The sequence below is a fragment of the Squalius cephalus genome (assembly GCF_949319135.1).
Source record: "Squalius cephalus genome assembly, chromosome: 25".
Classification (NCBI taxonomy): Eukaryota; Metazoa; Chordata; class Actinopteri; order Cypriniformes; family Leuciscidae; genus Squalius; species Squalius cephalus.
In genome coordinates this window covers 13,026,253-13,051,921 of record NC_137146.1, presented here as the reverse complement: position 1 = coordinate 13,051,921, position 25,669 = coordinate 13,026,253, and the positions used below count along the sequence as shown (strand labels likewise).

The following is a 25,669-nucleotide window of genomic DNA, read 5'->3' as shown; positions in this document are numbered from 1 at the left end:
TGTAGCTCGGAGCAATTTACTTCCTGTCACTTATGTCTTTTATCCTGTTTTCTTCTCTGCAGCCTCAATCTTTCTTCTGTTTTGGTGGATTTTTGGGGGGGTTATCTTGATAGTTCTATTGCAGTTTTCCTCTATCCAATCTCTCTTCCTCATACCATCTAATATTCAATTTCCTCTTCTGCATGAATATGTAATAATCCTCATTACATGCTCATGTATCATTCCATAAATACCTTTTTCTGCACTAATCATTCATCCAATGCAATTATGAATACTCAGCATCTCAGTTCTAAATTTAGAATTTTCTCGCTTAATCCACAATTTCAGAGATGATCCAGACAGCTCCATTTCTCTAAAGGTTCATTTGTGAATCTCCACTGAAGGAACGCATGTTATTAATCTCAAGTCCTCTTTTAGTATCAGCGAGAGCTGACATACTTATTTCACCAAATTGCTTTGCTTATTTATTTTCAATTTCTTGTGCTTCTATTTGTCTCTGTGTGTCCCTATAAATATAGAGCCTATAAGGAGTGTTCATCCTTTGTGGACCTTGTTATTATAGTGCTTGAAATTCAGCACTATATTGATATTCCTCAAATATTCAGATTTTGTTGAAAATATCTCATTGACTTAGGATCAGTAAGATTTTTTATGTTTTTGAAAGATGTCTCTTAAGATGAAATAGACTGCATTAATTTGATGAAACAGTAAAAACAGTCACATTATCCTTCAGAAATCATTCTAATATGCTGATTTGGTGGTCAATTTACATTTCTTGTTATTGTCAATATTAACAAAATAGACTTGTATGTACAGGTGTGCTATATACAAAATACAATACAATAGAATTAACAGGGAATGAAGACGTAGGGTATTGTCAAATAAAGATATGTGATATTGCACATTATCATTGCACAGTGCGGAGAACATTTAACTGTTCATGAGGTAGACTGCCTGGGGGAAGACACTTTTCTCGTGCCTGGCTGTTCTGGTGCTCTGTAGCGATGGCCAGATGGCAAAAGTTCAAAGAGAAGGTGGCTTGGATGTGAGGGATGCAGAGTGATTTTCTGAGCTCTTTTTCTAACTTTCGATGTATTCAGTTCTTGGAGGGTGTGCAGGGGAGCACCAATAATCCTTTCAGCTGTCAGAACCGTTCTCTGTAGTCTTCGGATGTCTGATTTTGTAGCCGAGCCAAACCAGACAGTTATGGAAGTGCAGAGGACAGATTCAGTGATGACTGAGTGGAACTTCATCAGTAGCGCCTGTGGCAAGTTGAACTTCCTCAGCTGGTGAAGGAAGGCTTTTTTCACAATGGAGGTCAATGTGATTGTCCCACTTCAGGTCCTGAGAGGTGGTAGAGCCCATGAATCTAAATGTCTCCACTGCAGCCACAGTGCTGTTCATGATGATAAGTAGGAGGGAGTGCTGGGGGGTTTCTCCTGAAGTCCACTCTCATCTCCACTGTTTTGAGTGTGTTTAGCTCCAGGTTGTTATGACTGCAACAGACAGCCAGCTGTTTAACCTCCTGCCTGTATGCAGACTTGTCACCATATGTGTGTATATTAACAGTAAATTATGTATAATTAGTTGCAACTAACCCTAAACCAACCCCTAATTGTAACCCTATAGAAAGTACATGTTGTTAATTATAATTACTTAGTAATTACACTGCAACAAGTAGACCTTAAAATAGAGTGTAGCCAAAAACATAATTTATTTAAAATAGATTTGTTTTGTAACAATGTAAAAGTCTTAACTGTCACTTTTGATCAATTTAATGCACCCTTGCTGACAAAAAAAAATACCGACCCCAAACTTTTGAAACGCATTGTATATTGACTTACATTGATGGAATGTTCAGCATGCAAAATTTAACCGTCAGTTTTTTAAGTCTTGTTTTTTTGTGTGTATGTGTCTGTTTTTTACACTTATTATGAATGTTAAATTGTAATTCTACTTTCTTAAATTTGTATTTGAATTTCAATTATAACAATTCGATTCTTACATAATTTTAAGTTCAATTCAAATTTAGGAAAAGCATTCTCAATTCAATTCTTAATGATGCACAACCATGGCATTTGCCCCCACTATTATTGCACTATTATAATCTCATTTGGCTGCAGAGTTTTTTTGGACTCATCTTGACACTGAAATTTGAAACCACTTTTCTTAGCAAAATTGCCCAAGTTGGATGGGAAACGTTTTTGAATTGCAAAGTCATTCCAAAGATACCCAATTGGACTTTAAATCAGTTGTTTTTTTTAGCTGGGTCACTCCAGGAAACCATCCTTGTTGGTTCAGTACGAGTATTCTTGTATTTTTTTCCTCATCTTGTAAGTTTTTTATTTTCCTGATGTTTCTCACATCACTGTCTGGTGGACTGTAACTCTTTAAATTTTTTATAGACCTCTTTGGTGGCATCACTTTCTCCAGGTCGTTTTGCCTAGATACTGAGTTTGGGAGGACAGCCAGTTCTGAGAAGATTTAAATTTGTTCTCGTTTGTAATAGGGGCTTTATAGTGCTTTGCGATATATTCATTGCCATTATTTTTTATATACTTGCGATAGCTGGGAATTTTGAATACCTTTGTCACAAATCTGCTTGGAAGGATCTTTCACCTTCATTTGACCAAATAGGGGTGTTCCCAGTGGGGCAGAGCCAGTGAATGTGCTAACATCTCCTTAACAGAAGCAGAACCTTTAAGCAACTGCATAGCAACACCCTGGCAACCATCCACAAAACCTTCAAATTATTGCTTTTTTTCTTCTGAGATATTAGCTTTTATGGTGTGTTCACACTTATAGTTCGGTTTGCAAAAAACAACATTTAGTTCTGGTCCACTTAGCATTCACATTGGCATTTTTAACACCGAACCTAAAGATACAGAACATATAGGCATAGGGATAGATTCACAACCTGATTGGTCATCTTTTATGATGTATATTTCAAGATGGAACTTACCAAACATCCAAAACAATACTGTGTTTCCCGGGATAAATGTGCTCGTTGCAAATGTGTTTGTGCTCGGTTCGCTTGTTTGGTGCGCACCAGGGTTCAAATGGCGGCATTCACACTTCTTCAAATGAACCGCACTAACAGAGCAATCGCACTAGGGTTCGTTTTAATTGAACCAAACATGCCAAGTGTGAACACACACATTTATTTTGTAATAATCTGTGTGTATTGGATTTGGTATTGGTAATAATTCTCAGGATGTGGAAAATAACAGGAGGGTGTTTACTTTTTATTAGCACTGTATGTTGCTGGAACGATATTTCGATCTCAATTTCAAGGCCCTACACATGCATGCTGCTGTTTGAGTGGCTCTTTACTGCAGTGTATTGGAAAAGCAGCATGAAATGTTTTCAGCATTGTGTGTGTTGGTTTAGGTGTGACTAACTCACATTTGTACGCCAGAGCAATTACAGGCCACATCTCAGCTTTAGTGAAGCCGCAGGTGCTCAGACCCGCCACGGATACGGATACGATGCCTCCATCAAACACACTCTCTATTTAACCTGTGTTTGCTCATAACCAAATGTTAGTTCTAGATAATTCTGTGCAAAACATGGTTTGGGAAATGTTTTTCATATTTATAGTCCATTTTTTTCAATAGTATAGCCAAATTCAAGTTGCTATAATATGTAATATTTAACGTATGTGAGAGTTTATGAAATTAGTTCCATGGAGAAGGATGTCAGATGTGGTTATCCTGACATATTAAAACCAGTATGGCATCAAATGCAGAGCATCAGCATTTTATTATGCGCTACTATTTATATACATTTTTGTTTGCCAAGCGGCCTCAATCAACGGCCAAAATGTGCCAGTTCCTGCTTTTAATTAAATAAAATGGAGGCACAAGCTTTGCTTTAAAGTTCCAATTTCAGTATAAAGTTGTTCTAAGTTTACTGGTTCCTCCCAAATAGGGAGAGTAAGAACACAGTTTAAAATGGTCATATAATGTGAAATCACATTTTCCTTGACGTATTGAAGTACTGCAAATGAGTTCAGTGCTCTAGGAAAACACTGTGACTCAGAACCACAGGTTTCCAGTCCGTCTCGATCTGAACTTCCTTAAGTGTCAGACAAATTAATATATTTATATGTCAATGATGCTATGCTTTGTTTAGAAACATGCACCTGTCACAATGAGGTAATATGAATTAAATAGGATACTCTTACTGATAAGAGTTAAATGTGTCAAAGTTCCCCAAACTTTGTGCTGTGTCTAGCTGTGTGTATCATCTATTGTTCTGCACATCTCTCCATCTCTGTTTGGAAAGAGAAGCTGAAGGTCCTCAATCATTTCAGTTCAACTTTTAACAGTTGGTGATGCACATTTATGTTGTGGATCGGATACAATGCAATGCAGGCTTTGACTTTTATTGAATATGAAGATCTGCAAACTTTATTGAACCCAACTGCAAACTCAAAGGGCTCAATTTTTTTTTTGAAAATTCTAACCTCATAAGTGGACACCATGGGGGGACATGTAATGCTTGAATTCAGTAACATTCTTTTTTGTGTACTTTAACCATCTGTCCTACTCTTGAAGCATGAATAGTCCAATGAAACATCCATGGGTCTCTACAGAGCTCAATAAAAGTGCTTAAATCACCAACTTAGGATATATGATCTTTCATTATATTCATCAATTAAGACCAATATTTTTTTCTCCCATTTATTGTCTCTCTAGTCCATCTGTCCAGCCCCAGAGTCACATTTAAGTGTGTAATTTAGACATTCACATCTGCTGGCTGTAAGTTGCTGACTGTGTATATAAGCATATAAGCATCCTCCCCTGAGAATACCAGACACATTTGATGAGTCTCTTCCACATTTTATTCATCAGCAGAAGTTGGAGTTCAGAGTGCTTATTTTATAAAGAGCCAATAAATGCCTTCACACAGGTCTTGCCTCAGGCCAGCTTTGATTCTCCATAGTGCGCAGCTCCTGCGGCTCCCACCTCTGCTGTGATGGCAAAGCATCTCTGATCTGCCCTGAAATTGTGTCTCGCTTTAAAGCGCTAGTACTGATGCATTTAACAATTTAAGGACCCTAGTGAAAAAAAAGCAATACCAAAATGTATTTAAAATACATTCATACTACAAATCCATTACCATATTTACTGACATATCGCTTGAGAGTTACCGATATAAATATGCAACTTTATTGGACAATGCACATTTATTAATATTAAGCCTAAAATGTGTTTTAATATCACTATTAGTTAAGGATAGTATGACTTCTGTATAATATCACTCTTTAATGCAAGATATTTAAAGTGTATCTAAAGTATACTTTCAATAGTTCCACTTAAGCACAATCAAATATACTTAAGTATATCTTTAGTTGAACTTCAGCAGTATTTCCAGATAACTTAAGTAGCCTAGCAGACTTTAAGTATAGCCTACTCATTTTTGGATTTACTTGAGTAAAAGTGCAAAAGTGCTTGATTTGTAATATACTTAAGTATTAAAAGTAAAAAGTACTTAACTGAACCAATATATTTATTCTAGCCAAACTAGTCAGTAGTCAGCAACTAATAATAATGATTAGTGCATACATTTAATATGTATTGCAAATAAGCAAACTTTTTATTTTATTACAAACACTTATTATACACTATCAAACTTTAATATACAAAAAAAAATCAATTTAAGTTATTGATAATTCAAGTGTGCCAACAAGCGAAATATACTATATAGGTTTTTTTTTATATATATATATATATATATATATATATATATATATATATATATATATATATGGAAACTTGTGGCGACAAATACTATAAAAAAGTTGTTCAGTGTTATTTGTGAACCAGTTCAACAGATTCATTGAAAGTAACCAGCTTCACGAATCGGACATCGCTCTTACGTCTCAGGAGGGTGGCGATTTCTTCCGTTCGAAATAACGAGGAACAATATGTTTTTATGGAATGTTGTGCAATAAAAAGTAAGGGTAACACTTTGGGTCCAATTCTCACTATTGACTAGTTGCTTATTAGCATGCATATTACTAGGATAATGGCTGTTTATTAGTTTATAAAGCACTGTTAATGCCTTATTCTGTATGACCATATTCTACATCTCTTAATCCTACCCATTACCTAAACTTAATAACTACCTTACTAACTATTAATAAGCAGTTTATTGAGGCAAAAGTTGTAGTTAATAGGTAGTTAATAGTGAGAATTGGACCCTAATCTAAAGTGTGACCAAAGTAAGATATTATGCCTTGGAATGTAGTGAAGTAAAATTACTTAAAAATACTTATACGGTAATGGAGAAATACTTTGTTACTGTACATCACTGGAAATGTTGGCTTGGCAACTGACAGAAATAAATTGAACTTAAACTAAAACAAAAGTAAGCTAAAGCTATGCAGAAATATATAAAACAACAACAAAAAATTACAAAAACACGATAAAATTACAATAACAAAATACTAAAATAGTATATAAATAATGTTTTTGCTTTCACAATTTTACTATATAGTTAGCTCTACCCACATTCCTGCTAGCAACCACATATAATTATTCTTCAGTGATGCTTTCTTTAATGCTTGTCATGTGGAGGTCAAAGTGGCGTATGACGTGAGTGTGTAAGGGCCTTTACGCTTGCGTTTGAGCAGCATTCCCTCAAGCAATTAAGTAACAGTAGGAACGCTACGGCTGAGAAGCGACGAGACAGCTCAATCAGCCATAAAACACTGCGAAGGATCAATATCGAGGCGTAGTTAAGAGGTCACGCAGTGCCCTTGACACTCAGTATATGTGTGTCTATCAGCGTAACGGATATACATGAATCAAGCCTACACTTTAGTGAGATTCACCTCTCTTTGCTGCGTCATGACGTGTCCTTGAAGTTTAAAATGACTGTTCAGTATCAATGGCCCATGTGAGGAACACTGGCGATTGCTGACTGAAATCTTTGTATCATGTTTTTTTTCTCTATTATAAATCAGAAGAATCGATCTGAGGGTAAAATACACCTTAGCATCCGGTGTATTTCAACATAGTCAGCAGAAAGTAACCAATTTGTTGCCAAGGGCAGACAATCAAAGAGTGAAACAAGCACCGAATTCAGATGCACTTATTACAAAGGCACAGAAAACAAATCCATCACCCAGTAAGTTTCATATTTTCTAGTGTGATAGCTAGAATTTTCACTATCTGCATACTGAGATCAACTTAAAAAAAATCTCTTGTACTTGAGCCAAAGGTCAGTGCTGTTCTCACTTCAGAAGAACTGAATGATTGAATTCACAGATGAGAGCCATATAACAAATCTGACACCTCTGCCGGTAAAAGCCTGTGAACATGTATATAATATATCACCAAAAACGAGATGGAAATGTCAGGATGATGCATCATGGATATAGACAGTGGACAAGCTATTAAATAACCAAATATCTTTTTGACGGATTCTGTAGTCATTGTGTTAAAGCTCAGCTCACTAGTTTCCACACAGGTATAAAAAAAGAAATAGCAGTGTCAGATATTGACTTTTTTATTGATTGCTTCATTGTTTATCAGATCTAAAATAGTTTGATATCTCCCTAAATAAGTCGTCATTTAGGGGCCGTTTACACTACACTGTTTTCAACTAAAAACGGAAAACTTTTGATATGTTTTGGCTATTCATTTACACAACAACATTGACGTTTACAACGTTTACGTGTTCAGTCTAAAGGCGCGTAGTGTTTCAACCGATCCATGTGAACGGGGGGTTTGTTCACATCGCTGTTGTGTAAATGTTTCCTTAGCTTGGTCATTTGGATTTGGTCTTTTTAGGTCATACGCTGCTCATTGTTCCTCAGAAAGCTTTTGAGAAATATATTTTTCCATGATCTTAATAAATAAAAGAGTTATTGCACAGCCTAGTGTTTTTGCTATCTAATTGGATTTTCATGATTATTGCGAGTGGGTTGTAAAGGTTTCATGTTTAGATTGGAGATTATTAAGTTGAGTAGGTTGTTTATACATCACATGGTTATGGAAAGGAGTTATTAGTTATTAGCTCATAAAGTTATATTGACCTCTTATTCGGGATGATTTTGTTTATCAGATCTTTTGTCCTGATTGGCTCCTTTCTCACTCCTATCTAGTGGTCAGTCTTTGTCTCTTTTAGAGACTGCATGCTTGTAGCTCACCTTGGTGGATGTTTATTGGTGTCTTGGGACTGTTCAATTTCAGAACGATGCAGTGGAGTGTATGTCTCTCACACCTGTTAGGCCACGCTACCCTTTGACTGTCTGTTCAAATGTTAATGGGACGTGAGTGGCAGACACATGTTCTCAGAGAATGAAAGCGCATGTCATGCTTCATCAAGCTGGAATGAAAGCACATCTGACAGGTCTTCATGTTAGCCAGGCTCTGACACAGACGGATGAGACACCAGCCCGGACCGCGCAAGCTTGTTAAATGCCTCGACTTTCCCAGTAGAGCCAGAATCTGTCCTCCTCTTAAATGCTGTAATCAGAATTTAGTCCTATTTATTTAGCTTCTCTGTTTTATAATTAAATTATTAATTAAAATCATCTCAGCGTAATTAATTAAATTAGAGCATGGCAAGCGGAAAGTGGTCTCTGATCAGATTTGTTTTCCCTCAATACACTTGAGTGGAAAAAAAAAATCTGTTTTTCATTTTACCGCTCATTTTTGCTATTGCTGCAATCAGCATCTGAATACTTGATGAAATACGTATGTATTTGATAAACAGCTCTGATTTGACATTATAATGTGGAGTGTATGGTGCTAAATGCGGACCTGTATTTTCTTTCCGGTCTTGCAGTTGTACACTAAGTGTTACGCTGGAACAGGCCATTCTTCTGGCCCGGAATCACGGCTTGCCCCCACGATGCATCTTGCAGGCCACTGACGTCATGAGGAAGCAGGTATGTTCTGTTACTGGATGTTTCTTCAACACTTTTGGCCCTGTGGACTTTTAGCACACTTTTTACACTCTCTCTAGTTTATTTAATTTGTCCACTAACAATGTCCAACAATGTATATACAGTACCGTTCAAAAGTTTTCTTTTAATGTTTTTGAAAGAAGTCTCACCAAGGCTGCATTTAACTAATGTATTTTATAATTTAATATAACTGTTTTCTATCTTAAAGGGTTATTTCACCCAAAAATGGAAATTATCCCATAATTTGCTCACCTTCAAGCCATCCTAGGTGTATATGACTTTCTTCTTTCAGACAAACACAATCGGAGTTATATTAAAAAATATCCTGGCTCTTCCAAGCTTTATAGTGAGAGTCAATGGTTTAGATTTTGAAGCCCAAAAGCTTTACAGTTTATAAAGTTACAAATATGGATATTTTTCTTACAAAATCGCATCGCTTTGCTTCAGAACCCCTTTAACCCCTTGGAGCCATATGGATTACTTTTATGATGGATGGATGTACTTTTTTGGGCTTCAAAATCTAATGTACCATTCACTCCCATTATTAAGCTTGGAAGAGCCATGATATTTTGTAATATAACTCCAATTGTGTTTGGCTGAAAGAAGAAAGTCATATACACCTATATGGCTTGAGGCTGAGTAAATTATGGGATCATTTTGGGTGAACTAACCCTTTAGAGGAGTCATGACATAAAGAAATCTAATTTTCCTAATCTTTTGACATATAAGAGGACTTTGTACTATTAAAACATCCTGCAAGTTTCATAGCCTAAAGGTCCTTAATCCTTATAATTAAAAGTCCATGACATGACCCCTATAGTATATTTTAAAATGTACTTAATTCTTGTTTTGGCAAAGCTGAAAGATGCTTTTCAGCATCATTACTCCAATCTTCATTGTCACATGATCCTTCAGAAATCATTGTAATATGTTGAATTGGTTCTCAAGTAACATTTCTTTGATGGACAGAAAGTTCAAAAGAACAGCATTTATTTGGAATAGAAATCTTTTTAACATTATAAAAGTCTTTAGTGATTAATTTAATAAATCCTTGCATTTTTTTTTTTCAACAACAAAAACAACATACTGACCCCAAACGTCACGGGATAATTATTGTTCTTTTTAAGTCATAAACACTCCCAACACATCATTTCCACCACATCTCAAATGATGACATTTGACTCATTTGATAGCTAGAATTGAATGTATCCTAAGTTAAATGAAATAAGATATTTCTGCATTATTTGACAAAATTGCACTTTTCACTCATCACTTTCAATGTGATCTTCAATGTGCAGAAAAAAAAAGTAAAATCTGAAATCTATTAGTTATTAATAAAAAATCAACCCCTGGGACATAAAAGTGCATAAGGTTGAAGTTACCTTGACCATCTAAATCAGGGATGGGCAACTTCAGTCCTGGAGGGCCACTATCCTGCAGAGTTGAGCTCTGATGAAAAGCTACAGGGCTTTCTAGTAATCCTGAAGACCTTGATTAGCTTGCAAAAAACATATGAGGCCAAGGCACTCGAGAACTCTGCAGGACAGTTGCAGGACCCAAGTTGCCCATCCCTGTATTAAATGATTGTTTAAACCTATTGTTTCTTAATTACATTTTCTACTGGGAAATTAATTTATATGGTTTAGTTTTGAAGTGCTATATTTCAGCGGAAAAAAAGATGAGCTAATATCTACCTCTGCTTTGAATGTTTTCTGAATTTTACTGACCCCGTTAATTTACTTGGAATTACAGTTGCAAAAAAATCCAAACATTAGGCCACCGTGTTCATTTCGAGGAGGATTTATTTTTTATCAAAGGACTGTTTAATTATTTTGGGAAATGTAACAAGCTTAACTGCCTTGGTTTGCTTTCTGGTTTCTTCTCTACATGGCTATTAGCATAAGCTTTTCCTCCCTCCAGTTAGCTAGTCTGGAAGGAGGAGGATAAACGCTCATGAAATGAAGTCTCCCTATACCTTTCATTTAGAAAGTGGGAAGATTGTTAGTCTTTTTCTGACTAGCCTTGAACGTCCTTCACGAGGTTATGGATGACCTGACAGGGTCTGCTCCTTTTATATCATTAAGCACTGTGAGACTTGTATAGTAGAAGGCTATGACAGTTGCTGTGTCAGCTCAGAAGGAATGAAACTTCAAGGTGGGCCTGAGTCATGAGAGGTAAAGACCGGTCACAAAACTTTTAGAAGAGTATATTAGGGCAGTGTTCCTCAAATTGTAATAATTATTTAGTGATAAAAGTAGTAGTAAAAATAATAATATTAGCGAAATAAAGTACATTTTTATTTATGTGTGGATTATTAATAATACATTGATGCATAAATAAATTATTGATCTGCATATATGCGTATAAATTATTGTTCCATATGCTCCACTTCTGCTGTGAGGCAAAATTATGCATTTATAAATTATATATATATATATATATATATATATATATATATATATATATATATATATATATATATATATATATATATATATATGCAAATCAATAATTTATAAATGCATCACTTTATTAATAAATATGAATAATCTATTTATTATATTATTTATTTTATTTCATCAATTTATTAATACATTTATAAATAAATATCAATAATTAATTGTATTGTAATTAGTTTATTTTTTTATTTAAAATTACTTTACGCACACACATACACACACACACACACACACACACACACACACACACACAGACACACACACACACACACATATTGTTGTATATAAATTGTATTCAAAGTAATTTTTTTTAATACATAGAACTGATAAATAAGTAAAATATTAATGCTAAATTTAATAAATAAAAATAAACAGTTTAATTATCATTTAAATAGTTTGCATTATTTGTAAGCCTATACAGTTCATGGTCATATTAATACATTTTAATGTTTGGTTTTAAGGAACTTTTAGTTTCATTTGGTCATGATTTTGGATCTCCACTTGATGTTCCATATAAAATATGAAGCAAGAACCCAATAAAAACCACAGCATTAAGAAATAGTCATTCATAGGTCAGGTCATTAAAATGTTTGTGCTTTAGGCTAGCCATACATTTTTATGATATATATTTGCATTTCAGCATTACCTATTATTTTAAATCTGCTGAATTCATAATGCATGTATATTATGTTATATTCTGGACCGCCTGTGGGCGATGAGTCCTTACCTGCGCCGGTCCGGGCTCCAAAATGACTTTATGAATATCAATATGAATGACTATCATCAGAGCTCCCCCTGGCTGGCTATTTATTATTATTCGTGATTCGTACCTCACAGCGAGACTTAAAAGAGACTCATCCATCATAATGCCTGGAACTCATAGAGGAAGCAACAGGGACACTGACGAATCGCTCCATTATGGAGTTTCTGTGTATAAACACCAAACTGCTGAACGGCTAAAATGAGTTAACCATATTTTTAGAGAAGCGATTGTTGAAGAAAAGGTTATCAAGTGGTTGGATAATCTTCTCCGTGTCCGTAGACAACGGCTCATTGTGTTCTCGCCCTCTCATATCTCAGTCCTTCTCCTCTCTGTCCAGCCGTGTCCTTTAACGTCCCAGGAGTTAAAGCGGTAGGCGAACGGCGTGACTCTGGTGGTGTAATTGCTGATGTTATCATGACAGGATAAGGGACTGACCGTGCCTGATGATCATCAGAGAGACAGAGTACCTGTTCTTCAGTCCCAGACTTCCTCCGGCAGTGTTTATGCTGATCCAGACGCACCTGCCGAGACGCCTCGCGTCAAACCAAACCTGCAGAGCTATTTGCGGAAACAGCTTATGTTTGTAAAATGTGCAAGATACACGTTTTCGCTCCTACGTCAGGGCGCAGGTGGCCGTTTTTCATTTTGACGTGATAGGATTCCGCTCGCAGCAAAAGCGCCGTGTGTTAAACAGGCCTGTGATTCATTTTAGCGTGGGACAGGATGTGCTCCTCTAAATCACACGTTGTATGAGTATGAATGTTTTAAATTCAAATTTATGATCACAAACAAGTCCATCTAACACACCTGACAAGGTCAACGTTGGTGAACTGGGATGACGGATGCAGCTTGTAAGTCACAGGTTCAGCTGGCTGGCAGGATCTTCTACCAGTGCGCTTTTCCTGTGAAATATGAGATACAACATCTATGAAGGAAGGCAGGGCAGGCTGACGAGGAAACGAACTGAAAAATTATTATATAAATTATTTAAAAATAGAAGGACCAGATGGTGTGCATTTATTTTAAAAAAGTCATTTTTCCATGGTACAGAAATTGAAAAGAAATCGGATGATTTCATTTTAAAAGATGTTTGATCAAATATTATACATACATATATCAGGGTTATTATACAAAGAAACATTTCCATTACTTGAAATAAAATAAACACGCATTTAAATTTGTTATACAGTATATATATACAGTTATTATTTGAAAACTTGCACTGTCAGTTTGGCATTTTAAATTATGTTAATTACATGAATTTATTCAGTTACTTCACACTGTAAAAAAATATTTTCATGATTTGTTATCTTAACTTTTAATCTTTTGTCAAAACAACTTAGATAATTAATGTGGTTCAGATAACATATATTTTGAAGTTCTATTTATTAAACCATAATCTTTTGTCAAATCAACTTAGATAATGTTGTTCAGATAACATATATTTTGAGTTTCTATTTATTAAACCAATCTCTTTGTTGCATTAACTCAATTTTTTAATTTCAATGAACTCAAAATTTTAAGGCAACCAGGTAACTTACATTTTTAAGTTAAAGGTTTAACTTAAAAATGTAAGTTACCTGGTTGCCTTAAAATTTTGAGTTCATTGAAATTAAAAAATTGAGTTAATGCAACAAAGAGATTGGTTTAATAAATAGAAACTCAAAATATATGTTATCTGAACAACATTATCTAAGTTGATTTGACAAAAGATTATGGTTTAATAAATAGAACTTCAAAATATATGTTATCTGAACCACATTAATTATCTAAGTTGATTTGACAAAAGATTAAAAGTTGTGATAACAAATCATGAAAATATTTTTTACAGTGCATTTATTACATTAATTTATTTTGTGTCATAATGGAAACATTAATGCAATTAATCAAGCCTCCTGACCGGTTCATAAATTAAATTATGAGGAGTTTTTCTTTCATCAGAGTAATTCACGCTTGAAATACCACGTCAGTGCAAAACATTGCAAATTTACCTCATCAAAGATTAATTAATCTTAGGTTCATTAATCTTAGACTCATTATTTTGGTATATCATGTAATTAATTCCAGCCTTAATAAAGACATTTTAGGTGTTTTTTTTTTCTCAACCTTTATTTTTTTAATACATTTTTTTGAGTTGATATTTCATATTGGTTCCATAGCAATCTACAACACAGCTTCTGTGAATGACTCACTTCTCACCTTTGACCGACTGGACACAGAATATGTATTTAAAGAATAAGTGTTCTGAAAGGCCTGCAAGTCATTTATAATTATGGCTCTTTTTAGGGAGCAAGAGTGCAGAACTCGGCCAAGAACCTGGGAGTGAGAGACCGCACTCCTTCAACAGTGCCAAGGTAACCACACACACACACACACACACACACACACACACACACACACACACACACACACACACACACACACACACACACACACACACACACACACACACACACACACACACACACACACACACAATTTCAGTCCCTTCACATTCACACTGTGGTTTTCACTAACCTTTACAAAATGTGCATGAAATAATTTTAGACCTAAATGCCACGGTTCGAAGATTTACACATTTCAGAAAAATGTGTAGGCCTCCAGAATTATTAAAGCTCTATATTGATATGCCTCAAACATTCTGATGAGGGGTTTGCTGTAAACCTTAAACCAAACCGACGTCAAATAACTAGCAGAGATTTTTCACTGCGTCTCGGCCAAGAGTTTTTTTGCTGCGTCTCGGCCAAGAAGCTGCGCTTGAACACACCAAAGGACTATTCGCCTGTCACCTAGCATGTGTAAGAAAGTCATCATTTTCATCATTCAAAAAGGGAAACCGAAATTAGGACTGCAGATATACTGTACAAACCGTAAACAGAGCAGCGCTTGCTTAACATTTTGAATATCAATCATGCTGATCACTTTCTTTATTCCACTCGGCTCATGTTATTATGAAAATAAGAACATTGGCAAAAAAAAAACAAAAAAAACCCGATCACGTTCAATAATAGTCAACGGTGCGGAAAACACCAAAAAACTGTGCTAACCGTCGCTCAAAAACGGATCAAAAGTGCCCACAGCCGACCGACTTGCTGTGTCCCTGGCTTTAAGTGTTTGGAATGAATGTGAGTAAATTAATTTTTGGTGAACTAACCATTTAAAGCTCTTTAATGCGCACACTTATTTTTGTAAGTCATTTCAGCTTTAGGTGGGCTGTTTTTTAGGTATATGTTTAAAATGTAATTTAAAAAGTTTATGGTTAAATGTAAGGTTTGAAAATCTCCCTGATTTCATGACTGAATGGTAAGCATTTAAAAGTGGTTACCTCCAATTGTTACCTTAAAGAGCTGTTTTTTTATTATTATTATTACTTGATTTAAAGGCACACTATGCAAGATTTGTACCTTAATATAGCAGCTTCGAAGTTATTTTCGATGGTAAACGAACTCGTAGTAGGGCAAATAATCCCGATAGCAAAGTGGGGGGGGGGGGGGGGGCGTGGGGGTGGGGGGGGGGTGCTGCTGGCAAAACCAATGCAGGTTTAAGAGGTGGCGCCCCGCCAAATCTCGCGAGAATCACGACTTGCTTTACGGCACGACGTCACATACATCAACAACATATGAAGCAGCCTCTATGGAAGACACTAGCACGCATTTCAGGCGTGAATCATGGCAGAGTCGACGAAGAAAACGAAGAGTGCAGAGATGGCTCTGCGTGAGTGGTATTTACGACAGTAACGTTAAATAACGGAAACTGCATAGTATGCCTTTAACCCATAAAAAATGTTTGGTACAAATGAATGTTTTTAGGTTGATTCAACAATATTAAATAATATTTATCTCGAAATAAAACCAGTTAACTTTTTTCAGTGTATAGCTCACATACAGCTACTGTAAAACACTATTATTTGCTGCTTGGCAAGGGCTGGTATTTCTTTATGAAAATGCAAATCTAGTGATAAGCGGCCCACAGTTTTATTCGAGAGACAAACTCAGGAACGGCTGTCCGGCATTTATTCTTTAAATGAATTCATGCAGTACAGCTGTATGAAACAAAACACACAGCATTCTTGCAAATGTGCGCATTATGTTGTTTTCATCCATATACAATGAACCTGCAGGGTATTAAATTCACAAAACATATTCTTGAACATAAAGTTCATGTCCTCTCTTAGAACAGCCATCGTGTGTGTGTGTGTGTGTGTGTGTGTGTGTGTGTGAGAGAGAGAGAGAGAGAGAGAGAGAGAGAGAGAGAGAGAGAGAGAGAGAGAGAGATGAGAGAGAGAGAGAGAGAGAGAGAGAGAGAGAGAGAGAGAGAGAGAGAGAGAGAGAGAGAGAGAGAGAGAGAGAGAGAGCATGGGAGCCAAACTATATTTCCTGCTGGGAAATAGAATGAAACATACATTAAAAAGCATACCTGCTCACTCTCTCTCAGCAGGTTCAAAACTCCAGTGTAAACTCTAATCTTTCACAGTCACTTGAGGTCCGTAGGGAGATGTACTGTAGCGTGACCCTCAAGACAATGACTCATAGCTTTTCATAGCGTGTTGCATGTGATCATCGCTGTGTGGCTTATGTTTATTTGGCATATAACAAATGCTGCCTAAATCCAAGAAGGTACTGGGGTACATGTTGGGTTTTCATCTTTTACGGAGACATTACATAGACGTAATGATTTTTATAATATACAAACTATATATTCTGTCCCCTAACCCTACCCATCACAGAAAACTCTATATAGCCTACATTTATTTTAATATTTCTAAAATTCTATTAACAGATTGTACAAACTGTGTCAGCCTCCACCTCCTGACGGCGACCCCTGAACCCATGTCTTCAAAAGATCTGGACCAGCCCTGGTTCAACTCCAGACGAGACACACACACACACACACACACACACATACACACACACACACACACACACGCACACACACACACGCACACACACTGTCTAAAGAGACTGTCTGGACGTCTAGCCTCTCTCCTGCTCAGAGGCATCTGTCACCTCTCAAGAGTTCACATCATAATATCTATTGACTTTTCTCATAGCTTTTTAAAGGCACCAGTATTTTTTTTGATTTCATGCTTTGCTACGGCGCATCTCATTTTAGACCGAAGATCAAACAAACAGAATGTCTGATCTCGCCGCTGCTGTCAAGTCATTCACATCAATAGAGTGTCAATCACAATGTCTGTTCCAATAACTTTTTTTTTCTTTATGTAAAAGAATTTGCACAGTGCTTTAGTCTCTTATGTTAAGGCATAACCTGTTTATAGTTGCTTTTATTGGGCATAGCATCCAAAAGCCTCATTGTATGTGCATTTTGTTTTATTTCATCTATTCTCATATAAATCTTTGACATATGTATAGGTTTAGCTTTCACATTAGGTTTCTCTACTCTTAAAGGTTGTTTAGAGTTTATTAACACCATAGTGCATTAAGCTACATGTTGCAGTCTCAGTACTGCAGTCTCAGTGAATCTAGAGTGACACACAGTACTGGAAAGTTCATACACCACAGTCATCAGTGTTATAGGTTTATATATTTGTCACACTTACATAGGTTTATAAATGTTTTTGTCTCACCACAATTAAAAATTCAGTACTCAGGAGTTATCGTGTTACATGTTATATTAGTGTTGCTTAAAATAACAAATTAATCAGTCATTACTATGCAATATTGAGAAACCGCGCTAAACAGAAATTGTTTATTAACTGCATAAGTACCATTTTGAGAAACAGAAGATATTTTTATGTTATATGATGCATCTTTGAATTATACATGCTCTTGATAAAAGCAGCCAGAAGGTTACATAAATTCGTGTGATGATATTACTGTAAAAATGTTTTTAGTTAAAAAAAAAGTTATTTATTTTGTCTTAAAACTAACCCTTTTTGAGATTTTCTGAATACATGTATCTTTTTAACCTGAAAACCAGGTTGATTTCCCCATTATTATAGTAAATTGTAATGTCAAATCGTAATTCATTTCAAATAAAAAAATGTTTAAAAGAAAATGCAATCATATTTCTTATATATATATATATATATAGGATTATTAGGAACACCTGTTCAATTTCTCATTAATGCAATTATCTAATCAACCAATCACATGGCAGTTGCTTCAATGCATTTAGGGGTGTGGTCCTGGTCAAGACAATCTCCTGAACTCCAAACTGAATGTCAGAATGGGAAAGAAAGGTGATTTAAGCAATTTTGAGCGTGGCATGGCTGTTGGTGCCAGACGGGCCGGTCTGAGTATTTCACAATCTGCTCAGTTACTGGGATTTTCACGCACAACCATTTCTAGGGTTTACAAAGAATGGTGTGAAAAGGGAAAAACATCCAGTATGCGGCAGTCCTGTGGGCGAAAATGCCTTGTTGATGCTAGAGGTCAGAGGAGAATGGGCCAACTGATTCAAGCTGATAGAAGAGCAACTTTGACTGAAATAACCACTCGTTACAACCGAGGTATGCAGCAAAGCATTTGTGAAGCCACAACACGCACAACCTTGAGGCGGATGGGCTACAACAGCAGAAGACCCCACCGGGTACCACTCATCTCCACTAAAATAGGAAAAAGAGGCTACAATTTGCACGAGCTCACCAAAATTGGACAGTTGAAGACTGGAAAAATGTTGCCTGGTCTGATGAGTCTCGATTTCTGTTGAGACATTCAGATGGAAGAGTCAGAATTTGGCGTAAACAGAATGAGAACATGGATCCATTATGCCTTGTTACCACTGTGCAGGCTGGTGGTGGTGGTGTAATGGTGTGGGGGATGTTTTCTTGGCACACTTTAGGCCCCTTAGTGCCAATTGGGCATCGTTTAAATGCCACGGCCTATACCTGAGCATTGTTTCTGACCATGTCCATCCCTTTATGACCACCATGTACCCATCCTCTGATGGCTACTTCCAGCAGGATAATGCACCATGTCACAAAGCTCGAATCATTTCAAATTGGTTTCTTGAACATGACAATGAGTTCACTGTACTAAAATGGCCCCCACAGTCACAGATCTCAACCCAATAGAGCATCTTTGGGATGTGGTGGAACGGGAGCTTCGTGCCCTGGATGTGCATCCCACAAATCTCCATCAACTGCAAGATGCTATCCTATCAATATGGGCCAACATTTCTAAAGAATGCTTTCAGCACCTTGTTGAATCAATGCCACGTAGAATTAAGGCAGTTCTGAAGGCGAAAGGGGGTCAAACACAGTATTAGTATGGTGTTCCTAATAATCCTTTAGGTGAGTGTATATATATATATATATATATATATAATTGATTTATTTTTACCCATTTTACATGGGGGAACTGTGTGACTGTATTTATGCAACAGACTTAAACAGTGATTTTGATTTAAATTTGTGCTGCAAATCTGTCACAGGTCTCTCTAGTGAATGTATTTAGTTTGCATCTGACAGTATGCACTGAGTGCACACAAACTCCCAGCTGCTTTATGTGCTGTGCTCTCATCCATCAGATGTGCAGCTGGTATCAGACCAGTTAAAGTCTTCAGGAATCTCACTAATGGCCTCTGCATGTAGACAACTGTCTTTGACAAACATTGTTTACCTGTCATAATTTCCCTGGGCTCACTGTCACTTGCAGTTTTTATGGAGTAAATGTTTTCCAGATGTTCTGGTTTTTGCGTTCCCCCGAGAAACTTTGCGTTTGCTCGCAAAATATTTGCGTTCTCTCACAAAAAAAAACGTTTGCGTTCTTTTGCAAAATTTTTGTGTTTGCAAATTAACACAAAGTTTCTCGGGGAACGCAAATCATTTGCGAGAGAAAGCAAAAGCATTGCCAAATAATTTTTCCTCCTATCTAATTTTTTTCTTCTCCATCAGAGTCGATACACCTTCAATCCTTCCGAAACGTGTTTTTGTCTTACCCTGATTCTATGGTAAGCCCATTATAAGTGTGTATATTTTGTACATTTACACGAAAAGTTATTAATGCAAAGTGCATATAGATGACAAAACGATCCCGTTAACGCGGATCTGCAAAAACGATTAAGAACGCTGTATTATGCATGCCAGGCCAGTAGTTGGCGCTTTTAGACTGAACATGTAATACGCATGTGCATGGCGTCACCGTTTTCCACAATAATGATATGGTTTTAAAAAACTTCCACTTTGAAACCCATTTTTAAAAGTTAAATACATACAAAGTTTTGCGTTTTTAGTTGTAAGCGGCCCATTAGACCTAGCAGGAGGTTTTTCGCGCAAATTTGCGTACTTGTGTCTATCGTCCTCTAAGGCCGAAAAGTGCTTCTTGGAAAAAAAGTAAATTTTAATAATTCTCGTAATAAATGCTTGTAATAAAACGAGACAGCATTTTCTTGGCTTTTCGGAGATGGCGCGAACTGACATTAGAAATGTTGTAAAAGCGGGCGGCATTTTTACGAAAAAGGAGATGGCGTTTTTTATTACTCAACAGGTGAGTAAGATATTTTATTGAACAGGTAAATTGCCATGTAGCTCTCCAACAGAGTTCACTGCAAAGCATTATCTATTGTGAAAGGTCATTTAATTATGGTTGTTGTAATGCTGTGTTGGAATTTATTTTCAAGGAAGTGCTGTATCTATTACAAAGTAGGCTACAGCTGTAACAGCTTGAGATCCTAAACTTATATCTCTTAAGCTTATAGTGGGTGTTTTATGAGCAGAAGGATAAATATTCATCCTACCATTCCCGCAGAGCCGTAGTACAACACAAACGATGTACTTCCGCAAAATGCATGCAGTTTTGTTGTTAAGCTATTTTAACGCATATGCTCCTGAAACTTGAAGTAACCAATATAATACATAAGTGTGGATACATTTAGCATATATATAGCCTACAAGATAATAAGGCATAATAAGCCCACAAGAATCCTTTGCATTATATATAAGTTTCATATATATTTGTTTAGCGTCATATGAGTTTAATAACACTTACTCTGTGTAAACAACGAGGGCGGAACTCTCAGACATGAACAGCCAATGAAAATCGACCTGAGGTGTAATCTTTTTCATTGGCTTTGAGAAGAAGCCGTCGCCAGCTACTCTGCCGAGACCGGAGGAGGGACAGTCCCATCAGATAGTGACCAAACCCTGTTACTTTCAGCATGTGCTGGAGCAGCAGACGAGCTCTCAGCAGCGCTGGATGTCCACTCACTTCCCGCTAGAGATCCGTCCGCAATCCCACACGTTTGAAGATGCTTGGCTATATTTAACCATATCTAAACCATTTGCTGTTTAATGCAACGCATTCCCATGGCGTCTGTTCAGCAGTCAAGAATTCAGTCATACCTGGAGAAGAATAAAATCGGACCCTTGTTTGAGGTATGCGCTACAACTTTTTCTCCACAAAAGATGCTCGTAAGGCACCTCGAGATTTTGCTGCATTGGAAACGAATGAAGCAGGATCTTCTTGTCTGCTCGAACGCAGATTTAGATGTGAATTAGAGTTGAATTGTAAGTGAATTATGACGGCACAGGGCATTTTAAGAACATCTTATTTCATTTGAGGTCGTTTGAATTGGGAAGTGTAAGCGGGATGTTTGTGCTTATGTTTGTGCAAAGCCTCCTGCATTCAACTTACCTCCATTTAATCATGGAACAGTTGGAAACTAGAGATTTTGGACTTAATTGGGCTCTCATTATAGCCTACCCTGTAGAAATCATCTGAAGTAATGTGATAGAAGATGTTTCTGCTGACTGGACGATTTCTAGCAGTAAGCCAATCTGATGCCATTGTTCCTTTTGTCAAGATTTTCGTATTTGAATATAGGCTACTGTATTTGGGAACGCCAGGTCCCAGCTCCTCCTTAAGATATTTCCTTGCATTTGTTCTGTAATGTATAGTTAGTGCATTTCTGCGCATCTAAATGAACACTGCACTGTAAATAATATGGCCATACTGTACAGGATCGACATGGGAATGATGTAACACGGGGTGAATTGTAATGCCAACGTTTAAATTGGAATGAACTACATATGTACTATAACGTTAGGATAGGGGTTTGGTTTAGAGTTAGTCGCATGTAATTATGTATAATGTAGTTATTGCTACAGTAACTACATGTAACGTGTAACAAGGACTCTGTTACTCAAGACCCGTATGAAGTGACAATAGAAGTTGTAAGACTCAGGAAGTTGTAAGAAGTTTAGGATTTACTGGACCAAAACAAATTTTGAGGTAACATGTTAAAAGAATATAATGAGAGGGTTGTAACACTTTCTGATGTATATTGGACCCACAAAGATTGCACAAAATGGGACAGTAGGCTTATATTAAAACAAAATGTTTATGCCATAATAATAGTTTTTAAGATACATTTTAATACTACAATTATTGAATGCACCAAATTTAAAATACATGTTTTATTAGTGTTACAATTTATCTGGTAGCTATATGAGATATGTAACAGCAGCAATCTTTGTATTTGCCATTCATTTACAGAGTTTAGGAATAATTTAACACATATGGGAACATAATATTAAAGTTTGAAATGCATAGCACAAAAATCAACTGAGTTGCAGACGTTTAAATAAAATGTTACATTCCCTGGTCTCTTCTACTTTTGCACTGTCAGCAACATTGGATAATCATTTGGATGATGTGGGGGACTAAGTAAAAACCTATAATTAATTGAACAGATTGCCTTTAAAATAGTATTAGACTATACGCATAGTGTCCATTAGACTGTAGCTGGCCACTATGTCTGAAACAATAGAAACTGGACACACCAGTCACCTTGAGAAAAACGCTCCACACCATAATGAACCAAAACAGCGTTGTCATCCACCACTGCTTTACCTCCATGAGGCATCTGTAGTAAGAGGAACAGTCTATACGAGCAAACTGCTGATGTATCAACTGTCTTGTAGCAGGGACTGTGTGCATGGGCTGAATATTAAACAGCAATAAAGCTAAAAGCAGCGCGCGTGTGACCTAGTACCATGGACAGCGGCGCCGCGCAGAGATCTCCCACATGAACGCGTTTCCCCCGGGGGCGAGCGCTGTGAGTGGGTTGTTGCGCGAGTGTCTCTCGCCTTCTTCCTCTTTATCGCTTTTGAATTGTGTGTGTTAGTTTTGAAGTATTTTTTATTTGTGAGAATTGTTTAGGCGAATTAGCAGTCTCTTGAAATTGCCTCAGAATAGTCTTGACAAGCCCTGCTAAATATGGTAACACTTAATTACAGACAGTTTACACATGCTCATGTTTTTAATGAATATAATGGAAAGTAGATTAGGGCTGTATCCGAGTAACTAGGAGGTTTTGAGTCAAAAGTCCTATCAACGTGTATTTTCTCTAGCATGGTTATATGTTCGTTTTAAAGTATGTTGGTTTTAATTTAGCCTTAAATTAAAATATTTTTTGTGAAACTAAAAGTCCAATATACATTTTTTGAAGGTTGTTTTTTAAATTGAAAGGTTCTCAGGATAAGAGTATGTCAACCTGGGGCAAATTGTCACATGTTTTTAATAATATGCATTGATAAAATTTGTCAATTAATCAATTAATTAATACAATTCAATATTTTGGACCAAATATGGTTACTTTTACCTTTACATTTATTTTATTTTATTTTATTTTATTTATTTTTCACCTATCCATCAATTCTCCAAACTGCTTGTCCTATGTAGGGACAGTGAGCCTGAGCCATAAGCAGGAATTATTTTATTTTATTTTATTTTATTTTATTTTATTTTATTTTATTTTATTTTAATAGGCTAGTAGGCTCTTAATAGGCTGTTCACTGTGACAACTTACCCCAAATAGTGCAACAACTTGCCCCACTGTTAGTAATTGTCTATTCTGTGAACTGACCTTTTTTTTTTCTCGGACATCAATGGTGAAAATGTTCACTCATTCTTTCCATATATAAAATATTTACTGAGTAAAAAGTGAGACAACTTATCTCAATCCTGCTTATGTGTTCATTAGTATTATACACAAATGCTGTTATGTAAATTTTAATTTGCACCGCACTTTCATATCCATTCATAACATGTGACACAAATATTATCGTATTAAACAGGGATGCCTGTTTTCTCTATCAGGGTATGCCTCTGTTATTTTTTAATGTCACTGCAAACAGCTGATATAGAGTCTCAGTTTGTTTGCACATCATAACTATTATCAGGATCTCTTTCCAGGTGTGTTTGCCCGGTGTGTTTCCCCTTTACGCTGTAACTGTGCTCACTGAGTGAATGATTCGGTAGAACAATACAGACATACTGTAAGAAAAAATGATAAATGACCCTTGTTAGCTACTTTACCGGTTCTTGAAAAAAAACGAAGTTGACAAGTAAACCTAAATTGAGGTCACTATGAATGCAATATGCATGGGACTGGGGAATAACATGACAGCTGTAGCTGCTGCTCACCAAGGCACGGCAACACAGAACTGTAATATTTTATAGGTCAGTTTTTTTTAAACATGAAATACATTTGTTTGCCACAGAATTTGACCACTTAAATAAATATTTATGATATAAAAGTACTTTTTTCTCTTTTTAAACTGACTCATCACACTAACACATTCCTTGTCAGGAGCAGCAAAGACAGAAAAGCAATTTGTTAAAGGTACAATATGTAAGAATTTTGTATCAAAATATCCAAATACCACTTACACATTGTTATATATTTCTTTCAATTGTGTACTTACATTATCCTAAATGTTTCCAAGAATTTGTAAATTCAGAGAAAATCACTATTTTAAATAGTGCCCGTCAAACATTTTGGACCATGGCAAGCAGACTTTGGGACAAAAGGAGAAATAAAACGAGGATCAATATCGGCATGGCGTTTTTGAGATGCCGAGAGCTCCGCGTCCGCGACTAACTTAGACTTGACAGAGCTTCACGACTTGACAGAGACGCCGCTCTTGCATGTACTTTATTAGACAGAGCAAATGTACATAAAACGAAACAATTTTATATAGCTCAACATGATGAAATGTTAGAATATGATCAGTGTGTTAGACTGTTAAGTCTTCGTCGTCGGTTAGGAACCTGGGTGTGCTCTTTGATACCAATCTTTCATTTGAAAGTCATGTGTCTAGTATCTGTAAAACCGCATTTTCCCATCTTAAAAATATATCTAAATTACATCATATGCTCTCATTGACAAATGCGGAACAATTAGTTCATGCTTTCATGACATCAAGGCTAGACTATTGTAATGCTCTACTGGGTGGTTGCCCTGCACGCTTAATAAACAAACTACAGCTAGTTCAAAACGCAGCAGCTCGAGTTCTTACCAGAACCAGGAAGTATGACCATATTAGCCCAGTTCTGTCAAAACTGCACTGGCTCCCTATTAAACATCGCATCAATTTTAAAATATTGCTGATTACTTACAAAGCACTAAATGGTTTAGCTCCGCAGTACTTGAGCGAGCTCTTAACGCATTATAGTCCTTCACGTCTATTGTGATCTCAAAATTCTGGCCAGTTAATAATACCTAGAATATCAAAATCGACTGCTGGCGGTAGATCCTTTTCCTATTTAGCACCAAAAC

The 25,669-nt window shown here is 36.3% G+C and overlaps 2 protein-coding genes across 4 annotated transcripts in view; both read left to right on the top strand.

The window, feature by feature from the left end:
* prex2 (phosphatidylinositol-3,4,5-trisphosphate-dependent Rac exchange factor 2) overlaps window positions 1-17,660 on the top strand; it is a 127,218-nt gene extending 109,558 nt beyond the window's left edge. Inside the window, exons 38-40 of the mRNA XM_079863295.1 lie at window positions 8,803-8,905; window positions 14,432-14,499; window positions 16,925-17,660. Coding sequence (XP_079719421.1) covers window positions 8,803-8,905; window positions 14,432-14,499; window positions 16,925-16,970 — 217 coding nt within the window. The 3' untranslated portion in view covers window positions 16,971-17,660. The remainder of the gene's footprint in view (window positions 1-8,802; window positions 8,906-14,431; window positions 14,500-16,924) is intronic.
* Window positions 17,661-21,226: 3,566 nt separating this feature from the next.
* cUnh8orf34 (chromosome Un C8orf34 homolog) overlaps window positions 21,227-25,669 on the top strand; it is a 91,312-nt gene continuing 86,869 nt past the window's right edge. The window contains exon 1 of one of the 3 annotated variants that reach the window (XM_079863607.1): window positions 21,227-21,482. In XM_079863607.1, coding sequence (XP_079719733.1) covers window positions 21,399-21,482 — 84 coding nt within the window. In that variant the 5' untranslated portion in view covers window positions 21,227-21,398. The remainder of the gene's footprint in view (window positions 21,483-25,669) is intronic. The other 2 variants (XM_079863606.1, XM_079863605.1) reach the window with 2 other exon arrangements.